Source organism: Mesocricetus auratus, unplaced genomic scaffold, assembly GCF_017639785.1.
Source record: "Mesocricetus auratus isolate SY011 unplaced genomic scaffold, BCM_Maur_2.0 Super-Scaffold_100004, whole genome shotgun sequence".
Classification (NCBI taxonomy): domain Eukaryota; kingdom Metazoa; phylum Chordata; class Mammalia; order Rodentia; family Cricetidae; genus Mesocricetus; species Mesocricetus auratus.
The window spans coordinates 56,404,765-56,417,069 of NW_024429189.1; the positions used below are offsets into that span (position 1 = coordinate 56,404,765).

At 33.9% G+C, this 12,305-nt stretch overlaps 2 protein-coding genes across 2 annotated transcripts; both read right to left on the reverse strand.

Moving 5' to 3' along the window:
• Positions 1 to 271: 271 nt before the first annotated feature.
• LOC101838627 (olfactory receptor 4C11-like) lies at positions 272 to 1,192 on the reverse strand. The gene has a single exon (XM_013120594.1). It carries the CDS (start codon positions 1,190 to 1,192, stop codon positions 272 to 274), a length of 921 nt encoding a protein of 306 aa, XP_012976048.1.
• A 9,487-nt stretch (positions 1,193 to 10,679) lies between these two features.
• LOC101833805 (olfactory receptor 4P4-like) lies at positions 10,680 to 11,609 on the reverse strand. Its single transcript, XM_013120976.1, has one exon. The coding sequence runs from the start codon at positions 11,607 to 11,609 to the stop codon at positions 10,680 to 10,682; it is 930 nt and encodes a 309-aa protein (XP_012976430.1).
• Between the last annotated feature and the right edge of the window lie 696 nt (positions 11,610 to 12,305).

Consider the following 12,305-nt stretch of genomic DNA (forward strand, 5'->3'; position numbering starts at 1 on the left):
AGTGCTCTAAATATAAGATGTTTTATCTGAACATGGAAATAATAGAGTTCAATATATATGACAATATGACTGAGATAAATACTAACATTTCTTTTCTGTTACATATTGTTTTCCAAAAGAATAATCTGATATTTACTTTAGAATGCATCCATTTTGCCCATTCTCTAGAGGAAACCAAAGATCCTTTCCCAGAACAGTGATATGATAAAAATATACCTAACAGCTAAGGTTTCCTTTATTAAAATAAATATACCTTTTGATATCTTATATGTCATCTGAGATTTTTTTTGCACCACAGCTTTCTCATGGCGTTTTTCACTTCTGCATTCCTCAGGGTGTAAATCAGAGGGTTGAGAAAGGGTGTACAAATTGTATAAAACACTGATATCATCTTGTCCATAGGGAAGGTGGTTGCAGGACGTGTGTATATGAATATGCAAGGCACGAAAAACAAGACTACTACAATGATGTGTGAGACACAAGTGAACAGGGCTTTTTTCCTCCCTTCTGCACTGTGGTTTCTCAAGGAATACAGGATGATGACATAGGAGACCATAAGCATGAGGAAACTCACTGTGCAAAGCGTCCCACTATTGGCTACAAGGAGAAGGTTGATTACATATGTGTCTGAACAGGCAAGTTTCAACAGTGGCTGCAAGTCACAGAAATAGTGATCAATCTCATTGGGACCACAGAAGGGTAAACTCAGGGCCAGAATTATCTGAACTAAAGAATGCACAAAGGATCCTACACAGACTGTAGCCACCAGCATCCCACAGACACGAGGGTTCATGATGGTCGTGTAGTGAAGAGGCTTACAGATTGCCACATAGCGGTCAACAGCCATGAGAATGAGGATGAAGATCTCCAGAGAGCCAAATAAGTGAAATGTAAAGACTTGGATAATGCACTCATTGAAAGAGATAGATGCCTCCTTCATCCTGGAATCCACAATCGTTCTAGGAGCTACAGTTGTAGAAAAGCAGGTGTCAGACAAGGATAAGTAAAACAGGAAGAAGTACATGGGGCTCCCAAGTGCCTGGCTTGTCTTGATGGTAGCCATGATCAGCAAGTTACCCAGTAATGTCCCCGTATAAAAGAACAGGAAAATGGCAAGGACTATGTTCTTCCTACTGGGGTCCTGTGTCAAGCCAAGGAGAAAGAAACTGGTCACATTAATATTCAGCTGCATGATTCATGAATGGCAAGGAAAGAGTAGGAGATATGTCATCTGTAAAAGAAAGGAACTAGTTTTAATATGTGATATGATAGATAATTTTTAACAAATATATTTCTTTCTCATAAATGTATTCTACATCTGTATTATTAAAATATTTTTTCAACTCTCTTCAATTTCAGTATTTATTAGTATCATGAAAATGATAAGAATGACACTTTCTTCATAGCACTCTTCACACACAAATGACTGGCTTTAACATGGTTCTGATTAATCTTTCTGCTTGACAAATGTAAAATGAAATGTATACTTTCCTTTATTACTCACCTTATTGTTTTATGAGCAAATATTCTAGAGGCGATGACTTATTTAAATTTTTTCTCTACCTGGATAATTTTGAGTATCCTTGGAAATGGACATATAAATTTGAATAGACCACACATCCAATAAAATTATTATTTACCATTTATGTTATCCATTAATAACATGCATTACAACATGCATTATAACAGGAATACAACACTCATTTAGCGGTATTGTTCTTTGAAAGAAAGAAGACATTCAGGAACCTAAAAATAATCTGGTAATATCTGAAAACATTCATCAAGATATTTTGTAAATACTGTTTATATACAGAAAAGACTGTTCCTTGATAGTTACTATTAAATATCTCAAAGTCTCTTTTTCTTCTACTACTGAAAATTGCACTTTACATTATTCATATGGTCTGAGAATACCTAAAAATGAAGGGTTATTTTATATTATCTAAATTATTACATATATTCTAATATGTAAGTTATCTTAGTGGTTATTGCCAGGAATTTGATGTAGGATCATATCAGAGTTGTCATCTCCAGTACATTATTTTAATATTCAGACATCTAAAAATTCCACATTCTCAGATAACAGGAAAGGTTCACAATATGAAAGGAAGTATGGTTTTAGAGAAGGGGATGGACAGTAGTCTATATTTGACTTGTTTGGTTCTACCTATTTTCATATTTGGAAAATATGACATGTCTATGTATCGAATATCACTACTTTAAATAAAACCTATTTTTATAGCGGAGGAAATTTTATAACAGACTATCGAATTCAAAACATTTCTACACTTTGCTTATCAAAATATCATTGTCTCCATACAAACTGATATGTAATGTATTTAATATATTCTGGAAGACTCACTTATTCACAGTGCTCTTCCAATCCCTGCTACACACCTGCAGTACACTGTGGTGAGAACTGTGAAATGGTCTAAGGCAGATCTGATAACTAAGACAGATACAAAATTATCTGAATATGTATGTTTCTCCTCATCGTTTGAATTTGGATCACTTCACTAAATTTTAAAGATATCTTTCTGGCACTATTTTAAATGAGTAAAACTTTATTTCATTTTGTGCATAAGAACATTTGGCCTGCATGTGTGCATGAACACCACATGTGTGCCTGGTACCTGAGAAGTAGGAATGCTTTGCTTGCATGTGTGTGCTGAGTACAGAGAGTTTCATAAGTGGGAACTGATTCCATGGAAATAGGCTTAGTGATGGTTGTAAGACAGAGTGTGAGTGCTGGATATCAAAACCAGGACATCTGAAAGAGAAATTAGTGTTTATAGCTGCTAAGGTATCTCTCCAGAACTGCATTCCACTATTTAAAACAATTACAAAAAATGTCTAATTAAGTTACTCATATTTGGGTTTCAATAATAAAAGCATAACAAATTTTAGTTGCAATGCATTTTCTCTGTCAAGAATTAAAACCATAAGGAAACAGTATTCATAACTGACTTTCTAAATTACAATTAATGCCTTCCTTATTGGAGAATGTTGTATGAAATGAATAATTAACATGAGTATCTTACGTTATTTCAAGACAAATGTAGTGAAAATTCTCACTCACATCAAATAGTCCATTATTTTAAACATTTCATTGAATGTATAACTTTTGGTTTGTTTACCATAAATCTATAAGTTGTCAATTGATACAACAATTTTTTCCACATTCAGGAAAAATTTTAAAAATTAATTAACATCATAAATTCATATTTCATAAACATGAATATAGTTGTGTATCTTCATCAAGCATGTAATGACTAATGTAACCGATGTTCTATCATTTCCTTGATCAATTTTCTATCAATGCTAAATTTATCTTAAAGCTTCAATCAAGAATCTACGCATACAAAGTCAGAAATTATTACCTTTTGACCAATAAAAATTCCTTTGAAGCTCTCTAAATAGCTTGGCTATATGAGTCTGTGGATGATAACGTGAGAATGAAAAATAATTCATTTGTAAGAAAAAATATTGATTTTCATGTGATTTAAAGAGATATTTAAAGCAAAATATATTTCTAGAAAGAATCATGATACATATAGTTCATTTAAAGTACTAGTCAGCAGTTTTATACTTTTTCATCATTTTATTCATTTTTGGTGAAATAATATGTATTTTTCATGTAGTTTCCTTTGTGCAATTAGAGACTTGGAAATCTATACATCTTTAGTATTCATTGCTCTCAGATATAAATTCAGTGTCTTTTGCTATGTAGAATGTTCTTGACGCTTCAAGTGAAATATTCTCTCTATATTATGAAATGCAATGATATTTATCCAATAGTATTAATGTAATCCATATTAAAACAGACACTCAGATGATTTAATGTATTGACAAATTGTATCTCCTATGTTCAGTAGGTAGCAACTACATTGATAATTTATAAAGCCAAGATAAAAGCCAAATTGAAGCAGAATCAAAAGTGAGATTCATCAAAATTCGTAATAAATTCTCAAAATGACTCAAAATGGAAGATTCCATGCTCTGTATAGCTTAACTCAGATAGAGATACTGAATTGTATAAGAATAGCTGTTTCAAAAATACCAACAAAAACATGAATCCTTTATCTTTGAAACATGCAAGGAAATCATATAAAACCATATTCTCCTTTGTCAATTCTATGAGTATTTTTGTATATTTTGGTTTTGGATTTGTGGTTGTTGTTGTTTTAGTTTATTTTGTAAATAATTTTTAGTTTTCATTTATACTTTGCTTTTTATGTCTGTAATCCATATCTGTTTCTATACCTCTCCAAAAGTAGTAAAAATTTCAGGTTCTCACTGGGCATTGAAATGTACCTCAATGTCCTCAAGATATACAGCACCAGAACGCAGCATAACTTCCCCAAAAACTGCACTTACCTCATCATTTCAAAGTAGATGAAGCAAATTTAGATTGGCACACTGGTTAAAAATAATAGAAAACACAGTGTTTGTAGGTGTTAGAGTTGATGTAGAAGATCTGAAATAACAGCAAACCAGAAAAGGCAGAGAATACAGATGGAAATCAGTGTCAGGTGACTACTTCCATGGGTCTACACTGCATGGAAGAACCTGCAGTAGGAAGAATCTGTTTCTCCAGGATGTTATCATAATGAATCACCTGTCCTGAATTCAATGACACTGGCTTTGTGTGTCTTAGAGACTCACACATTTAACCTTATTTCTATGCTTAAGTTATCATATTTTGGGAATACTGACTGAGTGTCCCAATTTCTTTAGCCTGCAAGAGCTTAAATTGAATAGTTACATAAGTACCCTCCTCATGTCTCTCAAATTATGTTAATTACTCACATGATTCATGTTATATCATTACTGGGAGCAGTACCTTTGCAGAGGAACACAAACTCACACAATTCAATACATCTAAGATATACTATCTGCATCTGGTTTGCTCAGTTTTCAGTGAATTTTATGTAATTCTTTCTGATTCTTACTAGAGAGAAAGCACCTGCAGTGTGAAGAGGTTACAGTTGACAATATGATTCCTGACATTTGTGAAGAAACAGCTACAGTAGTGAGGTTTCAGAAACAACCCTCTGCATGATAATTTTTCTTCATCATTACATATATATTAACTGTCCTCACTGTTTTGGTTTGTCTGAAATTTATTTGAGAAGTAATTAGTCAACTTCTTAAAAGTATTTATCAGGTATATGTCCAATTTAAGCACAAAATTGTGCCATTTTAGAAAGAGGTAAAATATTCATAATACACTAAAATACACTGTAGTCCACTTAAGTGTTGCATTTGCTCATGAAAAAAGCTGTTACTTACCAAAATTTATTTAAAGTCATTATTCTGTATCTAAATTTTCTACAAATTTTAGGAATATCTTCTAGGTTTTTAGTTTACATAAACACTTCTTTTTCAATCTAGTTTCATCTGGTGATTTTTCATTAAAACATGTGGAAATATTTCTATAATTTAGCATCTCAAGTATCACCCAAAACATTTAATATATCAAAAGCATCCTTTTCTTCCCAAACAATAACTATGATTTTTATGTACCTGTTTCTGATAAGGAAATCTTTGATTTTAGAGAATTGCTTTATGACAAATATAGTGTTTCATATTTTTCTTACCAGTAAACTTTTAAAAGTATACTGGGCTATTAAAGTTAATCATTTTCTTTCCAAAGGCTAGTAGAATACTCTGATCATATATTCACAAAGCATATTTAAACATCAAAATATACAAATTTGAAATGTGTCTCTGAACTCAGAATGTGGAAATATCTTTCTCACCTGTTAGTGGACTGGCTACATGTGTCTCCCCTGTCCAATACCTTTAATAGAAGCCTTCCCACAGGATGCTAGAAGAAAAATGTTATTTTTGCACTCCAGAGGGAATATATTAACCCATAATACTACAATACATTGATGTTGTTGGCAGCATTATTACCTAAATTTTCCCTTCTTCAGCTAGTCAAAAGTATTGAAGAGGCTATAATGCATCTAATTTGGACAGTGAGTTCAGACTATAGCAATAGTAAATGAGTCATCATTGAGTTCACTAGCCAAACAGCAGTTAGGTTACAGAGGTACTTTCATTTGCATTAAAACTACCAGAGGAGGAAAAAATGTTAATATATGAATAAGGAATGAAGTTGACAAAATCAGGAGGAAAAATTTGAAAATATTATTGGTACAAAAGAATTTGAATCATGAATTCCTACTTCCATTTACTGCCCTAAATTAGCAATATACTATTGTGCATCAGGGGTTGAGAAATTCTAGGTCACAGAGTGAAATTTCAAGAATTTTCTAAATACTATCAGGGATTGAATTGCTGAATGGTGATACTTGAAATCTGTTTTTTGCCCTACCAATGATAGCTTTCAAGATTCCTAAATTCTTAATAATTTCTCTGATAATTAGTATGAATATGGAGTACTGAAACTCACTTAAAGCAAAAGTCTTTCCATTTGTTTTATATACCCATGTCACTGGAAACAGTTCTATTTTCAAGGTTTTATTCTAATAGACAAAATAAATAAAATATTACTCAGAAACTTGAGGTAAATTGTATCGAGATATTGGTGAGAAAGGTCAATCAAACAAACAAAAACAATAGAATAGGCAAACTAGAGATACCCCAGCTTCTTGAAGAAGAAGAAATAGAGCAAATTAGTCTTTTGAGTTATAATTGAAGATAGCAGGCAGATTCAGTAAAGGAATCTCTAAACAGTCTCATGGGAAATGGGGTGTCTTCAGAGAGAAGGTTTTAGTCAAGCATATAGCTTAGAGTTTGGACCATTGTGCAGAAATAGGAATAGGAAAGGGTGAAAAACAGTTTCTGAGTTGGTAGCCATAAAGCAGGTAGACTTAGCAGAGAGAGTCTATAAGCAGTTGCTTTACTCAGAGAGGCTCTGGGGAATGTAAGTTCCTGTCTCATCCAGGAGATATTCAGTCCTCCCATCTTACTGAGTTTCACATGTATCCTGTTTACTTTCTCCTTGAGTCATGCTGTTCTTATCAGGATGTAAAACAGGATTTTCTCCTACTCACAGGCTTCTTCAAACTCAACTGTTCTACTGAAGCTCCCTGAAGTACCTGTCAAAATGTATCCTCATTTGAAAGATCCAATTGCATAATAAATTACTCTTAATTGACTGTGATATATTTAATCCATGGAATGATAATTTGACGTGTTTTCTTTCATTAAAATGAAAGTGTTAACAAGTACACCAAAAGTCATTGGTAAGGATCCAGTCTCCTATAACTTTGAAATCTGCTAATTTTTAATTAGCTACCTAGCAATATCTGTAAAGAAGATTTAATTAGGAACATACTTTTCTTAAAATAACATCCAAATTGTTTAAAATCTTAATCCAATAACTTCTCATTCATCATATTTGTTTTTCATCCCTGTTGCTAGTCCACGATGAAGAAAAAAAAAAAAGGCACTGTGTGCATGACAGAGTGAACCTTTAGAAGTTAGGTAGCATTCTGTGTAAGATGACCACCCAGTCACCAGCTTTTAAGACAAATATCGCTGTAATAACTATTAGTATGTTTGACCTGTAGCCATGAAAAAGAAATAAACATAACAATATAGTGATATTCATACCTTGGTGATGGTTGCTTATCATTTGTTAGTGGATTGGATTGGAGGTGTAATCTAACTATGATGTTGCATTCTGGTAGACTACTGTTTGAAGTCAATCATGTAGAAAATATTAGAGAACTCAGCACTAAAGAGATGGGTTTTGTGCCTATAGTTTACTGGGAAAGATACAACTATGGTTACTTTAGAGTCAATAAGTTAATACCAATGATGCAAGAAGAAAGAACACCAACCAAAGTACCATGCTCAGATACTTAAAGCAAACAATTAATTAAACCTAGCTTTTTATTCTTATACACAGGTTTACTTCATATAGAGGCAGGTATAATTAATCACCATTGGATGTCAGGGAGATGAACATTTTATAGCTTAGGAGTACTGGGTTTCCAAATGTGTGTTTGGTTAATAGATAGGTTTACAGAGGCAGGAATGTGACAAATTGATCATAACAACTTCTGTGAAAGAGAAATATGCTAGCAAGTTACTGATAACTAGATAGTCATAACAACAGGTGTTAATTAAAATGGATGTTCATAACAATGAGAGGTCATAACAACAGGCACTCATAATGACCTTATGAAACAAAGGCATGATTGCCCTTTCCTGAAACAGACATGACAGAAGCATTTTGTAGTTCAGGTTACAGGTGGTGCAAAGCCCAATCTGTGAGAAACAAATTTAATCATAAAACAGAAATGAATCTGTTTTGCCTTTACATTGAGATTCCTGGGGTAACCAACAAGGGACAAGTACAATATAGATACGTCAGCTTTCTCATGACTGGGCAGCTTTAAAGGAGAGTTCAGCGGTTATCATTTAAGGAGATAGCTTATAAGGGGATACAGAGGAGACAAGCTAAATTTTTGAGTGACCTAAGGAAGAAAGAAATAATTTGTGTATTATTCTACATTTCTTAAGTATATTATGCCTTATAGATTGACATTGCTTCATTACAAAGATGTAAAAGTGTGAGTCCCTTGTCCCCCAAACCTCCACCGAAGCCCTAACAGAAGAATGAATCTGCTCAGCTAGGGCCCTTTTGTGAGCACTTTGCATAACCATGGCAACCCACAGGAGGTAGGTAGTAAAGCAAGGGGTGTTGGCAAATAGGCACTGGCACTTCACTGCTTTTGGCATGCTCTGACACTGAAAAGCATCCCAAGTCTAAAGATATTCCTCCTCCTGTCAATTCAAATAACAATAGTGTCCAATTGATGGGGAACACTTTGTCAACAGTTGTGGGAAGAATCCCATGGTTATTTTAAGGGAGATGTCATGGTGGCGCATAAGAGAATTATGGATGGAAACAGTCTGTTATTCATTGGCAATGGTTTCATGAACCTTTCCTAAGAGTTTATCCTCCATCAAATAATTATTCATCTTGTGGGCCAACCCTATGAATATTAGGTATCATCTACTGCATATTTTCCCATACCTAAACAAGAATGAGTTTGGGAATTCTGACCCAAGCAAGATAAATGTCTGAGTAGAAGAAGATAGCTAAGCAAAGGGAAATAAATACATAGCTGAGAAAGAGAATGCATAATGGTAATATTATATAACACATGGGACAAACTACAAATAAAGCAGCAATACCTCATTAATGAAGAAATATATAAGCATTATTTTATAACATACTCTAAGAAATCTGGATTAGGTAGATAAATGGTGTCATTTGCTGATTGGTTTCAATTTTCTAAAAATTATTTCTTATAATAAAAGAATTTCTGTGGTATCAGAGGATAACAAGCATGGAATTAGAAGCAGAATAAATATAATGTCATAAAACACAAATAAAACTTGAAGTTATAACACAGTGGTAATCTTTGTTAAACACAAACATAAAATCCAATATATTTGAGTGTCATTTGGTGTGTTTATTTATCCCTGAATTTTCAGAATCATTTCTAGGACAAATAAAGTAGAAAAAATCGTATACTTGTTTTATGTAAATATATGCATATTATATTCACATCCTTCCTGAAGCAATTTTGAAGATCTATGTTTTGAAAACCATTGCCCTCAAAAACAGGAATACTTAAAACATAGTGATTATATTGAGGCATAGAAATATTGGAAGTAGAAAGGAAATGGGCTTTTGGGGACTTGTTGATGGGTACCCAGAATCATTCTGGAGAAGTTAAGATTCAATGTGTGGTTATATCTGATTCATGGATTCTCACTCACAGTAACCAGAGAAAGCTAGACTGAGGGGATGAAGGGAAGATGCACTGGATCTGGGAGAAACATTGAAGTACATCCACATAAAGGACATTACAGGAATAAACAGAGGAAAGATGGGAAAAAAACACACATTACGAAAGCATCACATAAAATATAACCTCTGAATACTCCTGCACATAAACTGAAATCTCCCAGTTCTGAAATAGTACATCACTACTCTAGTACCATAAATGTATACTCATATGACTATTACATAGTAGTAAAGCACAGACTGGAAGAGTTGCAAAGAAAGAATATCCGCCTGAATTCCCTAAATCTCAAAGCCTATAATCATATCACCATACTTATGTGGCATAATGAGGTCTTAGACCTAAGTCAGCTTTGGAAGGGGTACCAAGAGATGGAAATACGTGAGGTTAAGGTGCTCAAACTCCATATATATGAAATTACATTTACGTTACTCTGTATCATATATAATGAATATATATATGGTAGTAGAAAAAATTTAAAAGAATAAAAACAAGTAAGAATGTTGGGTCAAAATTCTAACAAAAACAGGGATTCATATGATTATTTGAGACAGAGGGTTAAAGTAGTTAAAGATGTGTTCATTCTTTGTGTGTGTGTGCGTGTGTGCGTGTGTCTATGTGTGTGGTTACAGTATGGGTGGCAGGGGAAAAAAATCTATGGCTTTTCCAACCTAAGCATGAACTATACCAAATCCAGGCCATTCTTGCAGTCTTCACTTCAACCTGATCACCTCTGGACTAGCATGTGCTATATGCAGTGCACACAGCAGTAAACTGCTTCTTTGACTCATAACTCCCATCACAACACACCTTGTGCTTTCTATGATGTTTTAAAGGATAACTGGCCTGGGCACATAAACCAGAATCACAGGAATGTTCCGTTTATTTCAACTCTGAATGTGACATTCGAGACCACACCTTGCGCATGGCACTTTTCATCTCAGTGTTCCTCAAAGTGTAGATGAGGGGATTCAACATGGGCGCAATCACAGTGTAAAACACAGAAATTTCCTTATCCTTATTCTCACTTCCTGCAGGTAGAACATAGGTATAAATACAGGGCACAAAAAATAAAACTACCACCATCACGTGAGAACTACAGGTTGAGAGAGCTTTGCGTCGCCCTGAAGAAGATCTTGTCCTCAGATTGTACAGAATGAGCATGTAAGAAGCAACTAGTACAAGAAAAATCGCAACAACCACCATTCCAGAGTTGGCAATTACTAAGATACTAACAACATGAATATCTTTGCAGACCAGTTTCAAAAGAGGCTTGACATCACAAAGGTAGTGATTGATGTGGTTGGGACCACAGAAAGGCAGGCTAAGCACCATGAGCAGTAAAGCAATGGCGTGCCAGAACCCCACAGCCCAGGACAATACAATCAACATTTTACATTTCTTCCTGTTCATGATAGCCATGTAGTGCAGGGGCTTGACAATGGCAACATAGCGGTCCAGGGCCATGGACACTAGGATGAAGATTTCCACACCCGCCAGCAAGTGGGCAGTGAAGAGCTGGGTCATGCATTCACTATAGGAAATGTTTTTTGTTGCTGCCGCCAAGTCCTTGATGAGTCTGGGAACCACAGTGGAGGTGTAGCAGAGGTCCATGAGAGAAAGGTGACATAGAAAGTAATACATTGGTTGCTCGATTAACTGACTGTAAGTGACGGTGAGGAGTATGACAGAGTTCCCCAGTAACACAGCCAGGTAACAAATCAGGAACAAGAGAAAGAAAAAAAGCTCTAATTGTCTGTTTTCCCAAAGGCCCATAAAAACAAACTCTGTGACATTTTTATGATTTTCCATGAGCTCTATGTGAGCAAAGAATGCACATCTGAAACTTAGTTCATCTGAAATTAAACACAATGAATGGTACAATTTTGATAGATCTTTTAGCTTTATAGAGATATTTAAATTTTATGATAATCATCATATTAGATTTTATAATAAACATTAATTTAAAATACATAATTATATTACTAATGCTTAATTAAATACCATTAATAATTATTCTATGCCATTAAATTATATATATACACATATATATTTTACACATATTTAACTCATATACAACCAATTTTGTTCTATTCTGCTTTAAATATTTCATGTAAAGAAACATATAAGTGGCAGGTGTAGGCAAATTACATATATCCTTAAATATGAAACAGATCTAAATGGTGGATATATTTCCTTCAGCCATTCTATTATTTCCAAAGTAATATTGTCCAATAGCATGGAGAATTCTACTCATTTTTCTTACTTGTGAATGAAAAAGGCTTATATCACATTTTGTCTAGCATTCAGGAAATATAAATTATTTGAGACTTCTTTCTTCTGAAATTTCACATATGATTTATTTGTAATAACTCCAAGTCATATTTTGCATTTCATAGATCCTATGAAGTGGATAATCATTTTCCAAAAGGTGCAAGCTCTAAATCACAACAACAAAATAGCATGAATTAGATGAAAAGACTTTAAGTACTCCTTGGAAAATTCCAA